The 25,600-nt window shown below is 40.6% G+C and overlaps 1 protein-coding gene across 1 annotated transcript; it reads right to left on the bottom strand.

The window, feature by feature from the left end:
• Positions 1–887: 887 nt before the first annotated feature.
• On the bottom strand, positions 888–25,600 carry LOC144520269 (sodium/potassium/calcium exchanger 1-like). Its single transcript, XM_078253939.1, has 8 exons — positions 24,631–25,600; positions 21,228–21,398; positions 20,246–20,354; positions 13,588–13,724; positions 10,654–10,929; positions 8,432–8,521; positions 6,938–7,104; positions 888–6,103 (listed from the first exon to the last, which is right to left on the bottom strand). Exons 1-8 carry the CDS (start codon positions 25,597–25,599, stop codon positions 5,854–5,856), a joined length of 2,169 nt encoding a protein of 722 aa, XP_078110065.1. The 5' UTR covers position 25,600; the 3' UTR covers positions 888–5,853.

Raw genomic sequence — 25,600 nt, 5'->3', positions numbered from 1 at the left:
TATATATATATATACACACATATATATATATATATACACACATATATATACACATATATATATATATATATATATATATTTTTTTTTAAATTGGCTTTGCTTAAAGCTACATTGTGTAAGAATTTCTCCCATCTAGCGGTGAAATTGTATATGTCAACCAACTGAATATTACTTTCTAGCCCTTCCTCCTACGGTGGCCGAACCCGAAATTAGCTCTCTCCATCATTTACCCGCAGCTGTTCTAGCCACTCCAATATTAACTTTGGTCTTCTTGCTTTGCCTGTCGCGTTGTCGTTTTAATTCTCTTTTTCGCTTCCCTGGCAGGTAATCTCCCCCTGGCATTCGTCACGGTTCCAATAGGTGTAAGAGGGTGAAATGCGGAGGTATGTCCCTCCTTGGCTAATGTATTTTAAAGATGGAGGCGCAACATGGCTGCCGTCATTGGAGCGAGTCGCTCGTATGTATTCTGAATGATTCTGAATGTCAGATTCTCCACTTACGAGAATACTTTGATTAGTTGGTGAAAGTAATTACACATGAATGAGCACATATTTGTGAAAGAACAAAGAGGTTTTTGCTAAGAATTAACTAAAAAAAAGTACACAATGTAGGTTTAACACAACTTTTGATTACAAGAAAACTCCACAGGGCACCTTTAAGTTACTGTCAGCCTCTACAGGACTTTGCTAACATACTAATGTTATCATGCAAACTATATGCATGGTAACGGCAACATACCAAATGCTAGCATGTTACCATTCTTCCTGTGAACTTGTTAACATTAGCATGCTAAAATGCTAAATCCTAGATGCCACTTTCACTCGTTTCCCCAATAATATTGCACACATGACTCCAGTTCACTGTTAAAAAAATAATTTATTGCAGCATGGAATTTTTATTTGAAATGCTGATAGTTTTCCTATCAATAATACATGTTTGCATCCACTTTAATCCAACAAGAGCATTTAACAAGACAGTAACATCTGACAATGTGACACCTCGCAGGGGTTTCTCACAGCTAGGACACACAATCACGGTTTGTCTCCACCACAGTTATGTTGACAAAATGAAATATTTGTTCACACAAAAACCTTTTCTACACTGAACAAACACGACTTTGAATACAGAACTGACTTTTAGAAAAAATACTGAACATGCAAAACTGAAGTTTGCATCCAGCAGTTTTGAGTTGCTGCACAGTAAATGTGAAACTTTCACTGCTGTAGTGTATTTAGTTAACGTATTAAAGTCACCAACATTCAACAACATCATTAAATATTGAAACGAAAACTCACCACCCGAAAACTATTTTTAAAACAGTCAGTGGTGATGTTCTGTGTTTGTTGCATTTCTGGTACAGTTTAATTGTGTGCTTTTCTATTTTCGTTGTAGATAATTGTGCAGTCACATCCAGATATTTCCAGCAGCTACAGTGGAGTCTTACAGCAGAAAACATATCTAAAACAGGTTGTATTAAAGTGCTCATATTTAGCTTTTTCCCTTTCCTTTATTGTGTTATATATCTTTTTTGTGCATGTAATAGGTTTACAAAGTGAAAAAGCCCAAAGGGACTTACCATCTCCAACAGAAACAAACTGCTCCAAACAGCTCTATTGTAGTCCAGCCTTTACTTCATACTCTGCTTCTGACTGGCTAGTAGTCCTTACCTAGTTACTGTCAGGGCATGCCCTCATGCTCTGCTTCTGACTGGCTAGTAGTCCTTACCTAGGTACTGTCAGGACACGCCCTCATACTCTGCTTCTGACTGGCTAGTAGTCCTTACCTAGCTACTGTCAGGGCACGCCCTCATACTCTGCTTCTGACTGGCTAGTAGTCCTTACCTAGCTGCTACGCATGTGTGACCCCCAACAAAGATGTAACAGAAGTGAGATGTCTCACTCTGTAGCTAAAACAGAGAGCTCAACACACAGGGTGAAAAGAGGAGCTGCACCAATGTGCAGTACAACAAAAATAAGGTGTTTTTTTGAAAATTAAACCATGTAAACCTATTCTGGTATAACCTCTAAATACAATTATGAACCTGAAAATGAGCATAATATGAGCACTTTAAAAAAGTGAGGGTTATCTTTTCTTTTGCACCAAAGTTAAATAGTCTTAAAGGGTAAACTAACCGTTAAAAAGGTGAAAGGACTAATTTCTAAACCCACAAGTGCAGGAAAAAGAATAAAAATTTAAAAAAAAAATTTAAAGAGGAAGTCCACACTAGTTTTTTTTTTTTATTAAATCAGATCATTGTTGGCATATGATGTTAATACAGATTACACATTTTGTGTGTAAAAGCAGCTTTTTCTACTCAAAATTTGCTTGTATGTGTCTGAAGGTTTGGTTCAGCCCTATTCTCTCTCCCCTCCCTAACTAACGTAACATAACGAGTGCATTTGGAGTGAAAATGTGTGGGGGCCCTGAAACAATAAATGTGGGTCTTTTGATGTCAGGGTTTTTCCCGGTTTAGCATGGGCCTTTTGGGTGGGGGGGGGAACAACGCACGGCAGTAAGCATGACCGTTATGCGTACAGTAAATGAGTCTGTGTTACCTTATTCAACAGAAATCTATATAGTTACCTGTTATTTCGGAAATTTTTATAAACACAAATGTAATGTATGCTTGAGTAAATAAAGCCCCAATTAACAAAACTGGTTTAAAAAATAATATTAATATTTAAGGGAGTCCGGTACAGCCTGACTCTGGAGATGAAACTGAGATTAGCTCTCATATTCAAGTTTATGTTCTGCTTGTTCAGCAGTTGTTTGGTAAATTGCTCTTAAACACATTAATTGCTATTTTTATTCTCAATTCTTGTCATTTTGGCATTGGGGATTTTCCTTTGGGGCTGGCTAAAACCTCTTTGTGGGGCGCCAAAAATTCCTCTTTGCAGGAAAAACCCTGGATTTGTGTCACACAATGCTAGTGTGTTGCTGCTTATTTGTTTTTATTTTTTTTCAGAGGAATCTTACTTCTGTGGTGACCGAGATTTGAAGCTGACTGTGAAACCTCGAACAACCTGATTACACCAACATCTGCACACTTTGCTTTTTACATCAAGACTAATTACCTATTACTACGGAGCCCCCCTGATGTCAGCTGAGAGAAGAAAAAAAAACGTGCACACAGAATAAAAATCTGTTCCCTCGATTTCATAAAATGTTCGCACGGATTCATAATCCGTGCCCTCGGTTTTATAAACGTGAGCAAAGTTAGAAAGATATTCACAGATTCCAACTTCCGGACTAGAGCTCAACAGTGACCGCCCACTTTTTTTCGGCTCTGTCTCCGGAAGTGTTTTTCCCCATTTAATTGTTTCATTGACGTTTCGAAAAGTGCTTATATATGGAGTTTAAAGTCTGGAACCAAGCCAACCAGCTACGAGATGAATCGTGAGCATAAAACTTGATTCAGCACAAAAAACACATTTTGAAAACCGCAGAAAGGGAAAGGTACAAGACCGTGTACAGAAACTATCATAGACTTCAATGGCAGAAGCTCGCTCTAGTCGTTCACAGTTTAGCGGGTACGGTAAACGTTTCTATGGTAACAGCGAATTGGACCAATCAGAGATGTTGCTGTTACGCTTAGGATTGTGGGTAGTGTAGTTTTTCGCCATTAAAACGCGGATAAAACATGTTTTCTTAAAACAAGGTTGAGTTCATACATACTTTTAGCTTCTTCAGGAGCAGAAACCTTCGTTTCACAACCACCTAGCTTGTGATCAGTCTACCTCGGATGGTTTAGACATTATGACTGATATCCTAAATCCTTATGGAGAAAATCAATGGGATTTTTACTTCCGGAGTCAGCTGTGGGCGGGACTGTTGAGGTCTATTACTTTATAGAGAAATGTTATTAAATCACAAACGACGCATCTTTCCTAACGTAGTAAGGTTAACAACGAGCTACAAACTCATTTTCATTAAAACGAGCCGTCCTCCAACCTGGAGAAATAACATTGGTCTTTACGAGCAGCAGGTGGTGAGACGGCAGTGAGACGAGTGCTTAGGGACCGTCTACAAACTACAACACCGACACAAAAATATTTAATAATTTAGTGATTAAATAAGGTAGTGTCTCCAAACTTATTTTTTTAAAGTAAGTGCGGTAATTGAGGTAAGTTTGGAGACACTACCTTATTTTATTCTGCGCGCACGGTTTAGATTTTTTTTCTCAGCTGACCCCACTCCGTATATTACTCTCAACGGGATTGCATAAATGCATTCTGGGAATTGTAGGAAACCAATTTCTGACGTAGAGAACGCAAAGGATAATTTTGCAAACCAGGGTTGTGTTCGAAATCACTCCCCTCTTTTAGTGTACTATATTGTGAATACATTTCACACAATTCAGACACAAATACAATGGCGGAAGGTAAATACAGTGCAGTACACAACGAATAGAGTCATTTTGGACACAATTATCACAAAGTAGCTGCTGGAAAATGTTGAAGATCACAGACTAATAATGTAAAACTATGTTGAGGTTGGATTTTTTTTCCTTTAAAAATCACTGCTCGTTTAGCGTTCCTACTAGGGGTGACCCCCAAATAGTCGAATATTCAAAGCTTCGATCGAGGGAGCCTGATTCGACTGCCAGTCTCACAGTTGCGCAAAGAGGCGGAAAACCCAGTCCAGACCAAAGATTCACGATGAGTTGAAACTTGTAGCTACTTGCAAGGCGCCGGTCTGCAGCGTTCTGAAAGCTGCCAGTTCACACCAATGTGACGAGACGAGACGGTGTATCATCTTCATAGCAATGACTCTTTGTACTTCCGTTCTTAACTTCCGACTTTCTGGCTTTTTTTGTAGCTGGATATCATCTGTTGCGTCTAAATATGAATGTGATAGTTAGTGATAGTGAGATATTTGCTACTGCTTCTTTTCTAGTTGAGCTGAAACGGTATGCAAGACTTAACAATTCTGATTAGACTATGAAAATTCTTAGCTGGGGACACCCCTAGTGTGCTCCAGGTCAGCCTTTGGACACCAGGTTTGGTTCTTCTATCTAAGGTCGTTTTCACACCGACAGCCTTTAGTTCCGTTGAATCGCACTAGAGTTCGTTTGTCCCGCTGGTGCGGTTCGTTTGGGCAGGTGAGAACGCGGCATTCACACTCTGGTGCGCACCAAAAGTGGACCAAACGAGCGTACTGAGACCTGCTTGAAGAGGTGGTCTCGGTACGCTTTCAATCGAACTCTGGAGCGGTTCATTTGCGGTGAGAACGTGATCCGTACTCGAACCGCACCAACTATATGTACTCCGCAATTCTGAGCTAATGTCTTATGTAGTCAGGTGTGTTTAGCAATCTGCGATGCAGCAGAGCAGCAAACTGTAGCAGCTTGCAGTGTTTCTATCACAGAAATAGGCGGTCAAGCTTGCCGTCCGTCACTCGTATCTCCATGGTCAAACCAGCTGCCGCTAAAATTGGACACAGATGCCGGCAGAGCAGAGCGAAGTCTCGGTGACCAGAGCAGACGTAGTAACGTCTCTCGCGAAACAATGTCTAAACATTTTAATGAAATGAGCTGGTTTGACCATGGAGATGCAAGAAATATGCACTAGTCCAGAACACAGGACCTTCTTCCTGTATTTACTTTCTTGCTCCCGCCCCCAGACACATCCGACCAATAAGAGGAGTGGACGTTCTTGCGTGATTTGTAATGGTGCAATTTGGTATGCTTGGGTTTTTCCAGGTGTCAAACCAAACCAAACCAAACCGAGGGCAAATCGCTCCAAGTTTACAAACTCACCAACTGATTCAGACCAAAGCAAAAAAACGCCCTAACACATCCTACAGACAGGATTGATCCTGTCTGGATGTACGTGTGCTGCTTGTCCCGTCAGCTCAGATGGAAACGGGGCAGGTGAGGATGCGATCCTCCAGCAGGACGCTGAGCACGAGGAACACAAAGTACAATACGAACATGGTGAAGCCCAACATTCGGCTCATCTTCCAGCGGCAGACAGCGATGGAGATGATGACGAAGAGGAGCATGAGGAAGAGCAGCACAATGGCGCAGAACAGGCCGTTGGAGCTGACCGTGACCGGCTCGCCGTTGTGTAAGGAAGTGTATATGAGCCACGGGACCGGCAGGCTAAAACCAGAGAGAGTTTACAGTTCACATACTTTATCTGATCGCTGCCAGTTAGACAGTCTACATCAAAGAGGAACACTTTAGAATAACCATCGCTAATAAATGGTAAATTGATAGTTATTTAAACTTAAGTCAATAGTTGTTATAATTTATGTTTACTAATTATTAATCATGCTAGAACTTATGTTATTTAAACAGTTTGTTAACCACATCATAACATTTTATACATTATTTTAAGAATTGGTTAATGATTAAGAAATCGTTTATAAACCATCAATAAACATTGTTTGGATGGCTTTTATAAAGTTGCATCTGATGATTATAACACCTTGTTAATAGTTAATTAAGGCTTTGTAAAGCATCTATAAACATTAAGATTATTATCATTGCACAAATAATCAGATGTCATCGCTTTTATAGAGCGCTAAAACAATATTTGATGACAAATTAATGTTACTTGATGCTTTATAAACCACTTAATTAATCATTAACTAATTATTATAAACATTAGTTGCAACTTTATAATAGCCATCCAAATGTGTTTAGATGGTTAACAAAACAATTATTAACCACTGACAAAGTATTAACTATATACATTTATAAACTTATTTTATAATACACTAAACTAATGATAAAATAACAAAAATTATAACATTACTAATAATTAGTAAACATTATACATCATCATTTCATTCTTTAACAGTTAAATAACCTTTTAATAATCTTAACTAAAGTTTAATTAACTATCAATTTGCCATTTATTAATGATAGTTATTAAAATTAATGATGGTTATTATAAAGTGTTACCGAGAAATGTGTCACAGTCACACTCACCCTATAGTGATGTCGAAGATGTTACTACCCACCGAGCTGGACACGGCCATGTCCCCCAGACCTTTCCGGGCCACGATCACGCTGGTGATCAGGTCAGGGATGGACGTCCCAGCCGCCAGGATGGTCAGGCCCATGATTTCCTCTGAGATGCCAATAGTCTCACCCACCTGTACACAAGACAGATTTAAAACAGGTGTTAGTGCCCCCTCCAGTAAAGCATGTAAACTCTTAGCCTTCGTCTTTATTTTGTTATATTGGCAGTTTATTTTGAATATTATTGAATGACTGAAAATCAATAGTTTTTTCGTTACTGTAAGTCCGCCAAATAACCAGCAGAGACTCCAGAAAGCCCTCCGTAAAACTACGTGTCATTTTCACACTTTGTTTTTTTGTACAGATTAAATTCAATAAAATTGTATTCATAGTATCAAATCATAAGAGTTATCTCGAGAAACTTTACAGATAGAGTAGGTCTAGGCCACACTCTATAATTTACAAAGACCCAACAATTACCCCAAGAGCAAGCATTTAGTGCCACAGTGGCGAGGAAAAACTCCCTTTTAGGCAGAAACCTCAAGTGGTGAGTAAAACTTCTTTTTAGGGAGAAAACTCAGACAGACCCAGGCTCTTGGTGGGCGGTTGTCTGACGGTGCTGGTTGGGGGTGTGATGAACAGTGGCAATTATAGTCACAATAAAGTTAATGGAACTATGATAAGAAATAGTAGTTGTAATAGTTCATGGCCTAGCAGGGCACTGCAGTGTGTAGCAGGACATAGCATGATGTAGCCAGGATTAGCTAGGCGTAGCAGGGCACTGCAGGGCGTAGCAGGGTGTAGCAGGACATAGCATGACGTAGCCAGGCGTAGCTGGGCGTAACTGGACGTGGCAGGGCATAGCAGGGCAATGTATAGCGTAGAAGGGCACTGCAGGGCATAGCAGGGCGTAGCCGGGTGTAGCAGGGCGTAGCAGGGGGCAAACAAACAAGCAAGATATAACTTATTAATTAATGAGTGTTAGAGGTGCTGATTGGTGGATTTTGCAACCTTTAGACAGAGCCAGGCTAGCTGTTTCCCACTTTCCAGTCTTTGTGCTAAGCTAAGCTGACTGGTTGCAACATCATATTTACTGTACAGACATGAGCGTGGTATCGATCTTGTCATCTCTCTTTTTGGCAAGAAAGTAAATAAGTGAATTTCCCAAAACGTTTCCGTCAAGTGCTGGAGTTGTACGCGACCAGTGGGGTTCTAAAAAAAAGAAGTGAGTTTATGATTATGTGACTGGCTAAAACACACCTAAAATTAAACAAAAGATTGCAGGCAGCCTCTTAAAACTTTGAGCCCTACCTGCTGTGTTTACAATACTACTGAAAAGTAGCACTTGCATCACAGAGACGTGGAGAGATATGAGACATTTTCCACACTCAGTACCAAATACAAATGTTGCAGTGGTTTTTAAATTCCTGAAAACATGACTTGTGTTAAGTGTCAACCAACCTGATGAGCCCACCACACCATCAGGTAGGAGAATACTCCGATCCACAGGATGGAGCCGATAAACGAGATGGCAAAATACCGTCGGGACGCCTGGACAATACAAAACATGTTCAGAGAATCTGCCGCAGAACATTATGACCTGTGATGTAAACGTGTTAGACAGATTTGTATGCATGATCACCTTTGTTTATTTCCAAAAACTGAAAGCTTATACCTTTCGCTTTCTAAAGTTCTTTTGGTGCATCAGCTCCTTCACACACAACAACTTCAAGAAATACACAAAGGACGCACTGTGAGCCAAAATCTAAAAATGTTTTTTTTTGTTTTTTTCGGCAGATATCAAAACATGTCTGCTAATAAATGAGTGTGTTAGTGTCCGAGTATGTTTTTTTGACATGCTAAACATCAGTTTGACAAGCCATATTTTTTATTTCAGCAAAATGTGAAACACATTACAGTACAGTAGTGTTGTGAAATAGGAATAATAAATAAAGAAGATAGGTTAAAGAGTATTAGACCTCCACATTGAAAGAATTTCATGCCAAAGAAATAATCCACTATTTCCTATTATATCTAATGTTTGTGGATTAATACTGCATTAGTTTCACATTGCCAGACCTATCTCCACAGTGCTGCAGAGTAAGCCTGGCTCCTCCACACATACATTTGCATTTCTTTAAACCAATCACAATCGTCTTGGGCGGCGTTGAGCTCCGGACGCAGCGAAAATAGTCTCGGGAAGGAACTTGTTTTGGTGGAACATTTACACGCCGCAAAAGAAAACGCCACATACAATATTAAATGAAGTTAACAATTCACACAATACGGTAGCGAGAGATATTTAAATTACCTGGATACATGGTTAAACATCATTTGTGCTTACCAGTGTATTCCCCTGTGTAACGTTACTTTGTCCGCAGCAATCCAGCCACAATCTGTCCCAAAACGTCCCAGTTGGATAGTAAATCCCATGTTAAACATATTCTTTGTAAATATTTACAGTCTGTTGCACGATCCAAATTTTCTTCAAAACTTGCCATTTTCAGCGTGTAGCTTGGTAGCTCTGAGTTTTTGCTCTGAGTTTTGTAAAACGAGGGACATCCGGCGGCGTCAGATCTTCCGGCGATTATCCAGTAAATTAACTGTCGTCGATCCAGAGTACCACTGCTGCATTAATGTGTATGTTGCATTTTCCTGCTGTACATGTTTAAAGATCCAGTGTGTAACGTGTTAAGTTGTTCATTATCAAAATCTGTGTTGCCCGTTCACAAACTTGTCCTTTTTCATGAATATTTACCACCACCATCAATTCCAAGTATTCCTATTGGCTTGAAATTTGACATTTGCATTCACATGAACTGGGGTAGATGCTCCACATTCATGCACCATCTTGAAATACGTTAGCCGGTAAGGGACATACAGGACATACTGCTCCGCCTTTCGCTTTTTCGCTGTCAAATGATAAACTCACAGATGCTGCTAATGGGTAAGTTTGAATAAGGAAAACATGGCGGACCACACGTATTCAAAATCCAAAATTTCAGGAACAGGAGTCTTCTTCTTCTTCGCCCAGAAAAAGAAAAAGCATATTGAAAAGAGCAAGAGACTTTTTGAAGCGTGAAGGCTACCGTAGCTGTAATACGTACTTTGAACTGCGTGGCGCGAGAGAGTTGATTGCGATACATGATCTCAACGCTAGATGGGAGAAATTCCCACACATTTGGACCTTTAATGTTGTGCTTGTTTTAACTCCTTTATTTACAGTTGGGTAGTTTAATCTACAGCAATGTAGATTCCTATTCTATAAGATCATCATATGTTTGTAGCGTCGCTGTCCTGTGAGAACCACGTATCTCTAATAAGTCAACTTTTCACGGTGTCAGAAGAACAGCCCTGTTTTCAGCTTTGTGACAATGAATTTTACAGCTGATCCATGAGGCTTTTTAAAGACTTTGGAGAATTTTCTCAACACATAGAGGAACACTTCATCCTTCAGTTTACCACAAGCATTCAGCATCAACACATCTGGAGATACATGGTTTTCACTGGACAGGAAGGGGAAGAAAAACTGTCATCTGAAAACTAACTAAAGCTGTCAGACAAATATAGTGGAGTAAAAAGTACAATATTTGTCTCTGAGATGTAGTGGAGTAGAAGTATAAAGTTGCAGGAAATGGAAATAATCAAATAAAGTAAGTACTCTGGATCTGGCTGGTACTCACCTGGTTGCGGACGTCGGGCAGCGTGAGCCACAGCGGGAACACGATGGGCAGCAGGAGCAGATAAGTGGCCTGCTTGCGTCTGGTTTCAGGCCACTCTAAAGACAACGGTTCGTTCTCCTCTTCTTCTTCTTCTTCCCGCTTTTCCTCTTCCTCCTGGCTTTCATCATCATCATCATCATCATCACCACCTTCACTCTCACCGGAGTCCCCGCTTTCCTCGCCTCCGCTCTCGTCCTCAGGGCTGCCTTCCGAGCCCTCTGAACCCCCCGCTGCCGCCTGCAGGAGAGAGCACACCGGTGAAACAAAGGCTGTTTGTTCTAACAAAGTGTGTTCCCCAAACCTTTTCTGTCATGCCCAAACTTCACGTCCCCCTGGTGCATGAATTGATTTCATTATTACAGTGTTTCCTCTATGTTGATTTGACCGTGGCGGCCCCCCACGGTATCAGAAATAGGGCTGCATTGTTAGAGTGCAGGTCGGAGAATTTCGCGGACACGCGCTTCACACCGCGAGCTGGCACGCGCGTCGCATCGGACCTGCCCCCACTGCTAAAAAAAAAAATCCTAAAGGAAACACTGTATTATGAACCGTAATACTGGGGAAACTAGTCCCATAAAGAAGGCTGAATTTCACTTGAAATTATATTAAAAACATGACCGGCATGTTTGTCCGTCTCTGTTGTGCAAATTAAAAACAAAAGTTAAACTTATTAAAGGCTGACCAGCTACACCAGGGCTTCTCAAAGTCCGGACCAAGGTCCACATCAGGACCAAACGGCAAGTCAATTTGGACCCCAAAACATTGAAAAAAGGGGCTAAAAACGTCAAAAGGTGACAAAAAAAAACCTTTGAAACAAAAGTCTAACAACAAAATCTTCCTTTTACTAAATAAGAATACTGCTGTACTTTTACTGCATGAAGCTCAAAAAACGGACCGAATGTTTTTTGTTATTGTCAATTGTTCTGGACCTTTGACCTGGAATAAAAATCAGATGCGGACCTTTGAGTGATGTGTTTGAGAACCCCTGTGCTACACTGACACTGAACTCAACAGCACGACCGGCTTCTTCATATTCTGGATTAAACGGATGCGTTTGCTCAATGAGAATCCCCCGTTTTTCTTTTCTTCCCTGAGACAAATCTGTCCATCTTGTACTCTAGATTTTGTTTTACTTTCGGCATAACCTGAATCTTTATGGCCTCATTAATATCAGAGCACTCTTGACCTTTTTCACAGCAGGAAAAACACAGGTGGAACTAACAATAATTGCTCATTTCCAGAAAGTATTGCAACGCAGCAATTCATCTTTTTTTTTTTTGTTTTAATCAGGATCTGTGTTTGACAAGTCACAATGTCTTGCAGTGGTGTAATGTAACTTAGTACATTTACTCAAGTATTATAGTATATAGTAGTATTGTGTACTTTTTACCTTTAATACTTTTAAGTACTTTTCTTGATTATACTCAAATACTTTTACATTTTTAATGCAGGACTTTTTTGAATATTTTAACAGTGTGGTATGCGTACTTTTACTTCAGTAGAATATGTAAAACTTCCTCCACCGCTGGCCTTTTCAACTTAGTTTCACTCCACATATCCATTACACAATTCTCACCATCAGGTCTGCAGCACTTGAGCCTGGTGTCAGATCTTCAAGACTTGATGGGCATTCATTTTTAATTTATTAATTTTTAACATTTCTGATTTCAGTGACTCCTAAAGGTTGCATTAAAAAGACACTGTCAGCAAATAGTACAGTTCTCCATATTTAGCACTTATTTTGATTATTGGTTTTTCCTTTACAATTGCATGTTCCTCTTTCTTCATCATGGCCTACAAGCTGAGGAACATGAGGTTTTTGTACATCATGTGCTATTTATGTTCATAAATGCTTAGAAAATTTTTTATATAATGCAACCAGACACATTTGAATGTTCTCTGTGCTTGTGATTCCACTTAAATGCACTGTGGGGGCAGTAAGAGCACTTTAGTTCACCCTGTTCTGATGTGCTGATTAGAGGGCTGAACATCTTGCCTTCAATTTCACTCGAGAAAGGATTATCAGAGTGGTCTTCGTCGAGGCTGTGACTCGTGCAAAAGCACAAAAATCTGGGGTTAGTGAGTCGGTGGGCGGGGGTGGGGGTGGGAGAAGGACGTTGAATTTCCCTTCTTGATGAAGAGGTTTCTGCTATCAAACATCATCATCAGCAGCTGGAAATTTCTCAATGGGACTTTGTGTTTTCTATTTTCAAAACTGACAACAGAACCGGTTATAAGGATAATAACAGTTCATTGTTTTAAACAGTGGAGGACAACATTAACACAGCCTTCACATGCTCGTCAATACTTCTTATTTCCCAGTTGTTGAGTTGTAAGTAAATAAACATGGAGTATATCAGGAGGGTACAGATGATGTTGGGTCTTTCTCTCAGGAAATATTTAACCTTTAACATGGTGGTTTGTGTTTTGCAACATGATACAGGGAAAAGAAAAGTTAGTTAGTAGTACACGTAAGTAAAGGGTCATTTGGTCACATTAGAGAAAAAAGTGCTTCTAAAAGTCATGACTTCGAAACTAGAGGATTGAAAGGTAATTTTCAAATTTTTCTTTAAACAGATCTTTTTGAATAAGTGCTTCCGTTTTCATCCGGTTGAGATCTGCAGGACCGGCAGTGTAGGCAAATGCTAGGGGCACCGGCAGTCCAAATGATTAAGAAAAATAAATAGATTCAAAAATCCGCCAAAAGACGTTGACAAAACGGCAAAAAAAAAGCTTTAAGCGTTAACAAAGCGACAAAACTGTTTAAAAAAAGTGACAAAAACATTGAAAAAAAAGCATAAAAAATGTGCAAAAAAGAAAAAGCCAAAGCAAAAACAGCTGAAATCTTGTCTAGGGCAGCAAATTGGTTAGGGCCGGCTCTGCCTCTCTGCGTACCTTTGACTCGTCTGGCTGGTCGGCCGTCTTCTCGCTCGTCTCTTCTGTCTTCTGCGGCTGGGAGGTGGACGGCTCGGCTGCAGCGCCCGCTGGTGCACCGGCAACACTGGCCGGCTCAGCCGGCTTGTAATCACCATCTGGAGAAAGAGGAACAACTCGCAGAATGACCAAACAAATACACACAGCAGATATGTATCATATGTTCATTCAGTCATCTTTTTTTCATGTCTAGTTATATTGACTTGTCTTAATGTTAAACACGTCAACAGAGAGATCCAGTTTAAGTAGTTTGACTGAAGCTGCTCACATACACTTAATTATAATAGGAAAACAAAAAAACTAATGTGCATCAGTTAGGATAATGACTGAGTTTTTAAGCCCTTAAGGCTGTAATGCATCTTATGTAGTATTATATAATACCAAAAACAACAGCAACCCTATTAATGAATAATAATAATGATAGAATAACAAGAAAGTAACTACAAACCACTATTTCTATGAAATATATGACTCTCTTTTCCAACAATTCTAAGGATCTGCAGAAACATGGTAACATCTGGGATGTGTCCAGTATCCGATCACATCTGTACTCTCTTTTTTGTGTAAGGATTCCCAACACTTTCTTAAACTCCTGGATAACTTCTACAGAATTAATGGATGCATAATCCTCTGAAGGTGTTGGCGCTCGTTACATTTTTTTTTCTTTAACAGGAAGTGTTTTTTTATTTCACATTTTGAGACAAAACAAATCATATTTTTAATGTTAGAGCTGACAAAATTATTATTTTGTGGTGTCCAGTAAGAAGTGCCAGTGGGAGTGATTGGAGGTAAACATGCTCTAGTAAAGGAGAAGGGACGGACACACACACACACACACACACACACACACACACACACACACACACACACACACACACACACACACACACACACACACACAGTCCCATCTGCATGTTAATCCTCGGGCTGATTGATTCGGGCTCATTGAGGCCTCTCCAGACTCCCTGCAGCCCCACTTTGCTCTGTACATCAGACTCTGAAGCACCTCATTACTCCACACTGTGACGCACAAACACGCCTACTGAGAGGCTCTGCTGATTGTGGAGAACAACCTCCTTCAACCCCCAAACCATCTCTGATGATCGACAACCAACCTCTTATACAAGCGCTGCACCTTCAGTACTCACATATAATCTTATGGAAAAACAAAAGGTTGAAACCAGCCAACAGTCACAAAATTAAATATTTACTACAATATTAAGACATAACAGAACATGCCTGTTTGTCTTCCTTTGCCCTTCTTTAAAATGAGAAAAATCAATATAAATGTAATTTCTGTGGGTTTGCTACAACGTTTTTAGTTTAACGCAAAGACTGGCGGCAGAGGGAAACTGCTAATCTACCTTTGTCAAAAATGGAAAGATGAAGCTTTCAACAACTCCTAAAAATGTATTTGAGCTTGTTTAATAAACCGAAATACATTTTAAGTAGATATTGTGGTTTTAGAGGCAGTAACATGGTTGGAACTATATTGTATTTGAAACGTTATTATGCAAGAAATGCTAAATATTACGAGCATGTCAATGATATTAGCCTTCAGGTTAGGCTGATTCAGAACTACTCAGATTAATTAAACAGTTTTCTTTAGTTGTAAACACTTAACATTTTATATGGAGAATTCTACCATTAGTATAAATAGTCGGTCAGTAATACAGAAAACAACTCTAAATGCTGTTTTTGGTGGGTTAAAACTGGAGTTGGACATCTTCTCCTGGTCAGGAATTTGACCTGCTGCTGCAAAGAAAACGGCCACCGTACAGAATAAACCATTTTGATTAAGGTTACAGTGAGGTGGAACTCTCTAGTCTGGCTATCACCAGACCAAGCTCAATCTTTTAAGATTGAACATCAGTCAGGGGAGTCTGCTCTGTGTTTTCTACTGCACAAGAGGCGTGATCAACGGCCATAGTTCAAATGACTCTGTACGCAATTGGATAGTCCTTCAACCAATCAGACCAACGATCCGGGTGACGTAGCAGCGACAGCGGCATCAACGGGTTGCTGCCATGTTTGAATGTAAACAAAAAGCTGCTTGCCGTCCCTTCTCTATTGTCATCGTGTTAAACCCGCCAGTAGCGCGCCAGGTGGATAAGTTTGTGATTGGTTCCCGCAAATTTGTAACGGAAGCAGGATAGATAAAACGTACGGCTTTCCAGCCTGAGCTGCATGGCGAAATCAAATCACCGGCAGATCGGGATGGGTTTACCCAGTCTAGGAACTCTTGTGGTATCTTTAGTGGTGATGCTATGATGATGTGTGGAAGAGGAAATCCGCTTGACACTCTCCTCCGCCACACTCGAGAAAAAGCTGCAAGCAGCGATACCGGAGGCCAAGCAATCGTTTTGAACGGGCACCGCACTAGTTGATATCAGTCTTCTTATCTGACTGTGGGCTTTTATCGAGATGTCAGAGTGTACCTTAAATCAACGAAAAGTGTTAAATTCTAACATACAACTCACCTTCAGAGTGGCGGTGATATGACTTGCTCTGTAATTTGCCCGTGACTGGGAAGTTCAGAGGCTTTACTTTGTTCTTTGCTGCAATCAAGAGAATCATCACTCATATACAACATGAGTCCTTTTTATATCAATTGAAAGATACGTCGTCCACGAGCAGTTTTGTGCAGCCGAGTCAACATGCTTTTGACCTTATGCTCACACTCTGGCCATTTTGTAAAGATCGGCGTAGAATAACAAGCCTCTATGAAACAAAACTTTAGTTAATTACCCACAGCTAAATGTAGACCTACAGACACGTGTGATCAATGTTTCTATTCTTTTCCTCAGAGGAGATTCCATAAAATAGCAATTTTTTAGTGCAGATGACATCTTGGTACAAAGCAGTGGGACAGTGTATAGCTCCTTGTATCCTTGACTTGAAAAAGTATCATGGCCTTCACAAATGTTTGCTTTAGTACTGAGACTTTTCCAAAAATGCATGAATGAATGTCGGAGGAAAATGTAAGATATTGTTTATACTGTATGTTCCCTTTATTTATGATTGTGCTAATGAATGCAACAAACAAAACATTCATATTGAAGAGGATGCACTCGTGAATCCTTTAACATTCATTTTAAAACCACAGCCTCATAGAAGCTTTTATGGCTCACATGAGCACCAACTAAGATGCTGTAAGAATCATGTACTGTAATTATTATTCTTCAAACAGCCAGTGTGTGAAAAAAAGCTCAGTGATCTTAACAACAGCACAGAAACAACTGGATGCAAACAAAAAAAACATGCAACCATCAAATATATACAAACCACAATCTAATATAACATTCAAAACAAGTTCAGAAACATTTGCAGGACAGAATCAGACCGGACAGAGCACAACGACAACAGACACGACACAAAGAAAGTCTTACCTTTCCTCTGTACTGACCCTTCCCCTCTGACATCACCATTAAAGGATGTCTCTGATTGGCAGAAATACACAACAGACTAAATACCAAACATTATCATCCGTCTTCTCCAGTTATGCGACACTTCAATTACACGCACCATAAATATGGAATGAGAATTTCTTAGTGAAACAATGAAATTAAACTTTAAAATCAAAGAATTTTGCTCCTCAAGTTTCCAAATTGTAATTACATTTTTTTGACGGTCTCAAAACGGGCGCAAACATCATTTTTTTGTGTCAGTCAAATAAAGATCATGTGGAAGTTTGTGATTAGCCAGACTAAACGTGTTCACTGGTCTTTTGTTTGAGTTACTGATAGGGTTGAACTCAAGGACGCACACATGAACTACAATCACAACGAGACACACGACAGGAAACAGCGAGGCAACATCTTGTTGCTGCGCTTACCTCTTCTGCCTTTCCTCGGGCCGGGGGTTTTCACGGCCCCTCTAAGGGCTGCCTCTATGGATGGAAACCCACAGCAACCATTTTAACTTCATCTGACTTTTTTTGTTTTCTATGTGTCTGCATCTTGTGTCCACTCAAACTGATAGAAAGCATCTGTCTGTGCTGTTCAGTGCCTTTCCAAATGGTTTGGCAGTATTTTGTGCGAGTAAATTGTTACATTTACGTCATCAATGACGTACAGTAAATGCAACAATTTACTCACACGAAATACTTCCATAAACCAAACCAAACCAGATTTCACAATGCGGTGCAAAATGAGCTCCACCTTAACCAACTACAACAGTAAAATCCTGCATTAATGCATGAGTACTAAATAATCCAATGATCTAATAGCATCGCCACCTGCCAAATTCACCCACATTTGGCCAGTGGCGGATGTTAATTTCCAACCCGGTGGGAAAAATTACATTATTGCGGTTTATCACCCACGACAAAGACGCTGGTATTGTTTTCACCTTGTGTGCGTGTGTGTGTGTGTGTCATCATGGCAAAATGTAGTCCTGAAGACACCTACTGTAGCGGGAACTACGACAGACGCGGTTTTGAGTAATTTGCCAGGTGTTTAAACGTCAGCGGCCAGATTCTTTTCACCGCAATAGCATCACAACCATGCAAGATGCAGTCACTAAACTTTACAGGTCTGAAGTTGATATCAGAATGAAGGCTGAGTTCAAATATGGGTGTGATCCGAGCAAGGGCGCCCGCGGTAGGGGGGTAGAAAGTAGGGAAGGGGTCAAAGCCCACCTTTCCGGATAACCGTGCAAGATACAGTTGGGAAACTTTACAGGTGTGGTTGAGATCAAAATTAATCAGAATCAGATTTATATATATATTATATAATAGAAGATTTATTGTCATTGTACAAAATGAACGACATTTTGTACAATGTTTAAGATGCTGACTGTTCATCACAGTGATGACACGCTGCTGCACCTGCTCCAGATAGATAAAGAGCTTGTTCTGCTAGCACGCTGGCTCTTATCCAGCTTTTATTATCCTGTGTTGAAAAGCTGATTAAGGATCAGCGGTGGCCGAGTGCTGTGAGAGCGAGGGAACAACGACCCGATGAGTTCGAGGACGGGCTGAAGGTCACGGTGGTTCATCACGCTGCCCTGACTTACAGGAAGTGACAGGACGGACAGAGCTGAGTCGCTGCATCCTAGAGCTGGAACATTTAGTTAATTAGTCCATTGACAGGAAATGGATCAGTCGTTTCAGTAATCTTTCAAGCAGAAATTCACTAGCATCACAGTGATGGGCAGTGGTGGCCTAAAGGTTAGAGACGCAAGCTTGTGTCTTGGGTCGTCGGTTCAATCTCCAGACCGACACGATAAAATCTGGGTGGGGAAAGTGAAAAAGCAGCGCTTGTCCCTCCCTCATTACCACCACTGAGGTGCCCTTGAGCAAGGCCCTTAACCTCCAACGGCTCCAGTGGAGCTGCTCAGTGGCCAGCAGATCAGACTGTGGTTGTACTGGGCAGCTTCCAGGTATGAATGTGGAACTGTGTGAATGTGATCAGGGCGTTCCTGCAAAAGAGAGGCTGCCTATCAGTGAACCTTCCCTGAATAAATAAAGGTTAAAAAAATAAATAAAAAAAAGCTCCAGCGCTTCAGATTTTCATACTTGATATTAATTAGATTAACTGATAGAAGAATAATTGATATTATAAATAATCACTGGATTATTATGAGGATGAGGTACAAAAATAACAGGATAGTATCAAGTTAAGGTGGACAGCCAAGACAGCCAAGTCTGATGTGAGAAAATCAAAAAAAGTAATTGCGATCAAATAACAAAATACTAAACTTTTTCCTTTTCTTTTTTAAAATGGTGTGTCATATTATCTTGTTTTATTATGTTTGTTCTGTTTCTTTTGTTTTCTGAAATGTATTGCAACTGCAGATTTATGATAAACTATAAAAACGTTTTCTATCTCACACCACTCTGGAGAAAAGCTGGCTCCTGTAAATCACTACGGCAGCCTACGAGGGACAGTTTTACCTTTCACGTGTGCCTGAAAACTTGATGGAAAAACTTTTAAAGATCAAATGTAAAAAAAGATTAAAACAAAAATAAGAAAAAAGGGTACATTTAAACTATACTTGACAGCAGCTAACGTTAGCCTACCGCTAGCTAGTAGCCGGATTAAACACGGTTACAATGCTGACAGCTAACGCTAAACGGTGTAAAGTTTTACTGTAGAGGATTCAACACCGGTACGTAACAATCTGCAGCTGCCGTCGGAGAAACAACACAGCCGGTGCGTTCAATGAAACTGGTAAACTACAGCCTCGTGGTGCATTTGAAGTTATTGTAAATGTCCTTTTCCCATCTGGTGGTTGTTTTTGTCATTCAACAGCAATTTACTAGTGAAATTAGTTATTGTTATTGTTATACATTATTATTAAATCATTTAATTTTGACCATATGGCCTTAGCAATAAACAAGCCGTTCTTTAATGTCACCAACTGTTAATTTAACCAACTGTTGTTTAGTACCCTTTTTTTTCTTTTCTTTTTTTACTTTCTTAAAAAGTATCGGTTCAGGCACCATTAATTATGTATGCGATTCATTTTGATTAATTAATCACAGAGTATGTAATGAATTAGATTAAATATTTTAATTGATTGACAGCCCTATTACAAACACCTCGACCGCCAGGCTGCAGGTTAGATGTTGTTGCTGCAGAAATCGTAATGATTCACAGTTGGTTCTGGTTGTTACCTTCTCCCAGAGGGTCCAGCGTGTGGATCATCAGCTGGAAGATGGTGCTCCTCAGCGAGGTGTTGTGGAGGGACGCCGAGCTGCCACCTCGCTGCAGGACGGGACGCACCTACAGGCAACAAGACATATAGTCAGAAATCAAACTGCAGCAATTACTTATTCAACTCACGTACTCTCTAACTTGTGTGGAAGTTCAGCTCTTTATTAGACTTGTTACACCCAAGATAGGTTACATTTGACAAACACATCGGTTAGCCCTCATCCTCTCAGACGTAAGTTTAGAGGACTCATGTTTGAATTCTCACAGAATCACAATTGAATTCATATCTTGCTACTCAGTCAGAATCTTATTAACCTGGAGTCCCAGTCTCTGTCACAATAATCATATATGTGATGTTTTAGGCCTATTGGCAGACATCCATTTAAAATGTAGGCAATGGCATATAAAGAGCCTTGTTTCCATGTCCACTGAAGTTTTTCAGCTTGCACTCCAGTAACATTTGTGTGGTCCAGGTAGCTTTGCATAAAAAATGGTTGTCGGAAATTTCCAGGCCTGTACTTTGTTAGTTTTACTTGAGTAAAGAACTTCTACTTTTACCAGAGTATTTTTTAACACAGGTATCTGTACTTTTACTTGAGTACGGGAAGTGAGTACTTTTGCCATCTCTGGTTAACTGCTCCTCAGATCTCTGCAGGTTAAATCCAGACAGCTAGCTAGACTATCTGTCCAATCTGAGTTTTCTGTTGCACGACTAAAACAACTTTTGAACGTACATATGTTCCACCAAAACAAGCGGCAACGTGGCTCTGTTTTTCTTTAAACCAATTGTGATTGGTTTAAAGAAATGCCAATAAACCAGAGCACGTTTTTCTCCCATCCCGGAATGCTGTGTGGACTAGCCAGACCCTCCTCCGCAGCGCTGTGAAGGAAGGTCTGGCAAACCGAGACTACATCAACAATAACACATTTAGTTTTTCGTACTTTGAGTCTTGTTCTGTCCTCTTGTGGCTCTGATGGCAGTTTAATGGGTTGAAGGGCGCTCTGAGGCGGTTCAGGTTCTCCTTTGGATTTATCTTTAGCTTTTGGTGCAGGAGGAGGAGGAGCAGCAGCAGAGGGAGCAGCAGGAGGTGGTGCTGGTGGAGCTTCACTATCCTGTAAAGTCAGTGACAACATAATCAGTTAGCAGCATCTCAGTAATTCAGTGTACATGCATACAGGGCGTTGTTTGTTCCATTTTGAAACTGAACTAGAGCTGGGCGATATGAAAAAAATTGAAAAAGATTTTAAACCAAATACATCAATGTCGATATTATGGCGATATAGTAGGGTTGACTAATTGGTGCTTTAAGGCAAATATTAAAACAGCTAGTAAGACAGGTAAGTTCAGAAAACTACATCACTTTACTGTAATGCAGCCCTTAAAACCAGGAAAAGACAACACTTGTGTCATATCTGGATATTATGATATTCAAAATTTAAGACGATATCTAGCCTTATATCAATGTTGATATAATGTCAATATATTGCCCAGCCCTAAACTGAACTGTGAAAAAATTCTGCATCACACATTCAGTTGTTCAGATTCCCATTTCCAAATCCTGATCGGAAAACGCACAAATGTGGATTTTTTACTTGACGTTTTTTTTTTTTTTTTTACTTTCTTTATGGGAACGACTGCTTAAACGTCTTCCAGGCTCTTGCCTCACAGAGTGGATGAGAGGTCAAATAATCAATTTACTCATTTTTGTAAAACCAGCATCATTAAAGGGTAACTACCGTTTTTATCAACCTGGACCCTATTTTCCTATGTTTTTGTGTCTAAGTGACTGATGGGAACAACAATCTTTGACATTGGTCCAGTATTAAGTGAGATCGCTGTAGTCGGTAGAGGCGAAACAAGCTACAATGTAAGTTAATAGGACAATTGTCCAGCTTGTATTTACCTTCACATAAGTGCTCGTTTTACCACTGACAGGCTCCGATTAATATTCTAAGTGTCTTATAACCACAGCTGTCTCCGTTACTGACAGATAAAGCAGCAATGGTTTGGCATGCAGTGAGACTCTAAAACAGGAGGCGGTCTAAGCAACATCATGGAGATGGACGACATGATTACAGGTGATCTTAGGAACACGTCGGTGGTTATTACAGAGAATATATGTTCCTTCTGGATATCGAATTGCATAAAGACCCTGAGGGAGTCGTATGAGTTGTCAAGCCAAATAAAACCGGTTACCAGTTAATTGGCAAACAATGATGCACATCACACCGATGCGATGAACAGAATATTCATTTTACATCAATTTATTTATTTTGGTTGAGTTGATTTTGTTTTTCTTTTAGCTATATAATGAAATACATTGTCTCAAATCCCTCGTATGTGCTTAAGAACAAACAGAGTGATTCCTGCCCGAGTCTCTGCAACATGATCCTGAATGCTCCCCGCGTCCTGTGTTCAACAGGTATCCTTCTCTGAACACAATGCAGAGATAAGACTGTCAATACTCAAAAAGGAAAGTGTTGAACAATGTATTTATTTGAATTCCTGGAAGAGGATATTTTAAATTCCAGTGATTCAGACCCATTAATGTGGCAGCACAGACTGACTGCAGACGTGCTTCAGGCCAATTGAAGAATGTGCGGGCGTACTTGAAATACTGAAACGCAGTTCTGCATGTTAATTACTGGCTCAGACATTTACTGCTTTCTGTCAGCTGCAGGAAGCTGTTAGTCTGCAGGTGTTCTGCAAACGAATAAGCCCTTTAAAAATAGCTTTTTGTTTTAATTCTAAATTAATAACATCTCTACATACTGGTATTTCAGGGCTGTGGCAGAGTGACGTTTCAATCACACGCTGTCTGTGACACCTGGAGTTCTTTCTGTTCAGCAGGATCAAAGGATTTTACACAAATACAGGCTGTCATCTACTCAGACCCACAAACCACTGTCCCTCATTCACTGTATCCGAGCAGGCAGCAGTCCCAACTGTGAGGAGATGAAAGGTAGAAAATATACTGTGTACAGATGGAAGTCTGAATGTCTGGTAATAACTGCTCTGCAGAGACATGTGTGTTGTGTTTTGTTATATCTGGTTACTGTAAGTTTTCTTTTTGCTGAGGGGGGGTTGCACAAAAGCACAATAGTTTAAAATCAACAGCTGTTGAGTTCAACACTTCATATTAAGTATGTAAGGAATTCTTTTTCCTGATGTATCGCAGAACAACTTGCACCGTTTTTTTCAACCTGGACCCTATTTTCCTATGTTTTTGTGTCTAAGTGACTGATGGAAACAACAATCTTTGACATTGGTCCAGTATTAAGCAAGATCGCTGCAGTCGGCAGCGGCGAAACAAGATACAATGTAAGTTAATAGGACAATTGTCCAGCTTACCTTCACAAAAATGCTTGTTTTGCCACTGACAGGCTCAGATTAATATTCCAAGTGTCTGACAACATTATGAAAAGGATTTCTAAGGAGGTCGACCTTTCTGTTAAAGGGAAACAGAAACAGAAAGGTCTCAAAGAGGTTTTAAAGGTCAATCTCTGAAGGGTTCCTTTCCATAATGTTGTCAGACACTTAGACTATTAATCTGAGTCTGTCAGCAGCAAAACGAGCACTTTTGTGAAGTTAAATACAAGCTGGACAATTGCACTATTAACTTACATTGTAGCTTGTTTCGCCGCTGCCGTCTGCAGCGATCTCGCTTAATACTGGACCAATGTCAAAGATTGTTGTTCCCATCAGTCACTTAGACACAAAAACATAGGAAAATAGGGTGAAAAAGTTTGAAAAAAACGGTAGTTACCCTTTAACATAAAATGAACAACAAATTTGATTGTGCAGTGATTTGCCAAATTGTGGTGTAAAATATATTGATATCAGGAAAATATTCGGTGTAATATTGATGTTAGTTGGGTAGACAACAAACTAATTTATCGATGAATTATTTGGTCTATAAAATGTTAGAAAATTTCTCAGAGCACGATCAAGTTTACATATTCAAATTGCTTGCTTAATCCAACCTATGATTCCTTCTATGATTCCAGCCTTTAAAACCCCTGGTTTTAAAGGCTGCATTTCAGTAAAGTGATGTAGTTTTCTGAAATTACCAGGCTGTTCTATTCTTGCCTTTGCCTTTACCCACTTAGTCATTATATCCACATTATTGATGATTATCTAAAATATCATTGTGTACATTTTTTTGTCAAAAGTTAACCCTGCAATATCGTGGCAATATCGGCATTGATGTATTTGGTCAAACACATCCTGATATTTGATTTTCTCCATATCGCCCAGCTCTACATTGCACCCTTTCCTGAGATATATTTAACCACATCCATCTTTGGGCTACTTTTTCCCCCCAAATGTGGGTCACCAACTGACCTTCTCCGGCTCCTCTGCGGTCCACACCTTGACGATACTCATGTGCTTGTTAATCTGGCTCTTGACCGCGTGCTCGATCTGACTGTTGAACTTCATGAAGCTCACGTAGCTGACGTAGCCCAGCACCAGCATCATGCTCTCCCACCACAGGATCATGTTGTCCAGGAAGAAGACGATCAGCATTATCAGGTCCAGGATGTAGAAGGTGACGTCTCTGAAGAGCGGCCACCAGGTCAGGTGCAGCATCTCCCGGGAGAACACGGCGCACATGCCGATCACAAACAGGATGTTGAAGACTGCCGAGCCCACGATAGTGCCGATGCCCACATTGCTGTGGGAGATGAAGACTCCGATCAGGGAGGTGAAGAGCTCCGGGGCAGATCCTCCGGCCGCCATGAAGGTGGCCCCGGCCACGTCGTCCGAGATCTGCAGCTTGGTGGTGATGACCTCCAGCCCGGGAACAAAGAACTCATCGCAGACGATGGCCAGTGCCACAAACATGTAGATCATGCCGAGGACGTGCAGGGCCACCCATCCCTGCTGTCGCTGCTCCACTGAGAAGATGTCCTCTGGGTAATCGCCCTTCCTGTGAGGAGGCTGAGGTGGGGGACGAGGGGGAGCGGCGGTGGTTGGTGGTGGTGGAGGAGGTTTGGGGGGCTGAGGATCTACGTAGATACACTGTTCAATGTCTGTCCTGTTGACGATCATCACAAAGGGAGGTGTGGTGCTCTCAGGTGAGACAACCTCCTCCTCCGTCTCATTGGACGCCATCACCTCCCGAATGTTGACCTTTACATCACCCACCTCTGCTCCGAGAGCGTCATACGTCTGGGCGGAGGCTCGTGGCTCTGACAGCCTGTCTTTCAGAGTCAGCGTGTAGACCAAACACAGCAGCACACCTGAGACGAGGAAGAGGACGCGACTGCGCTTGAGCCTCCTCCTGTGAGGCAAGTACTTGTTCATTGCCATC

The sequence above is a fragment of the Sander vitreus genome, chromosome 1 (assembly GCF_031162955.1).
Source record: "Sander vitreus isolate 19-12246 chromosome 1, sanVit1, whole genome shotgun sequence".
NCBI classification, from domain to species: Eukaryota; Metazoa; Chordata; class Actinopteri; order Perciformes; family Percidae; genus Sander; species Sander vitreus.
This window is presented reverse-complemented; position numbering and strand designations above follow the sequence as displayed.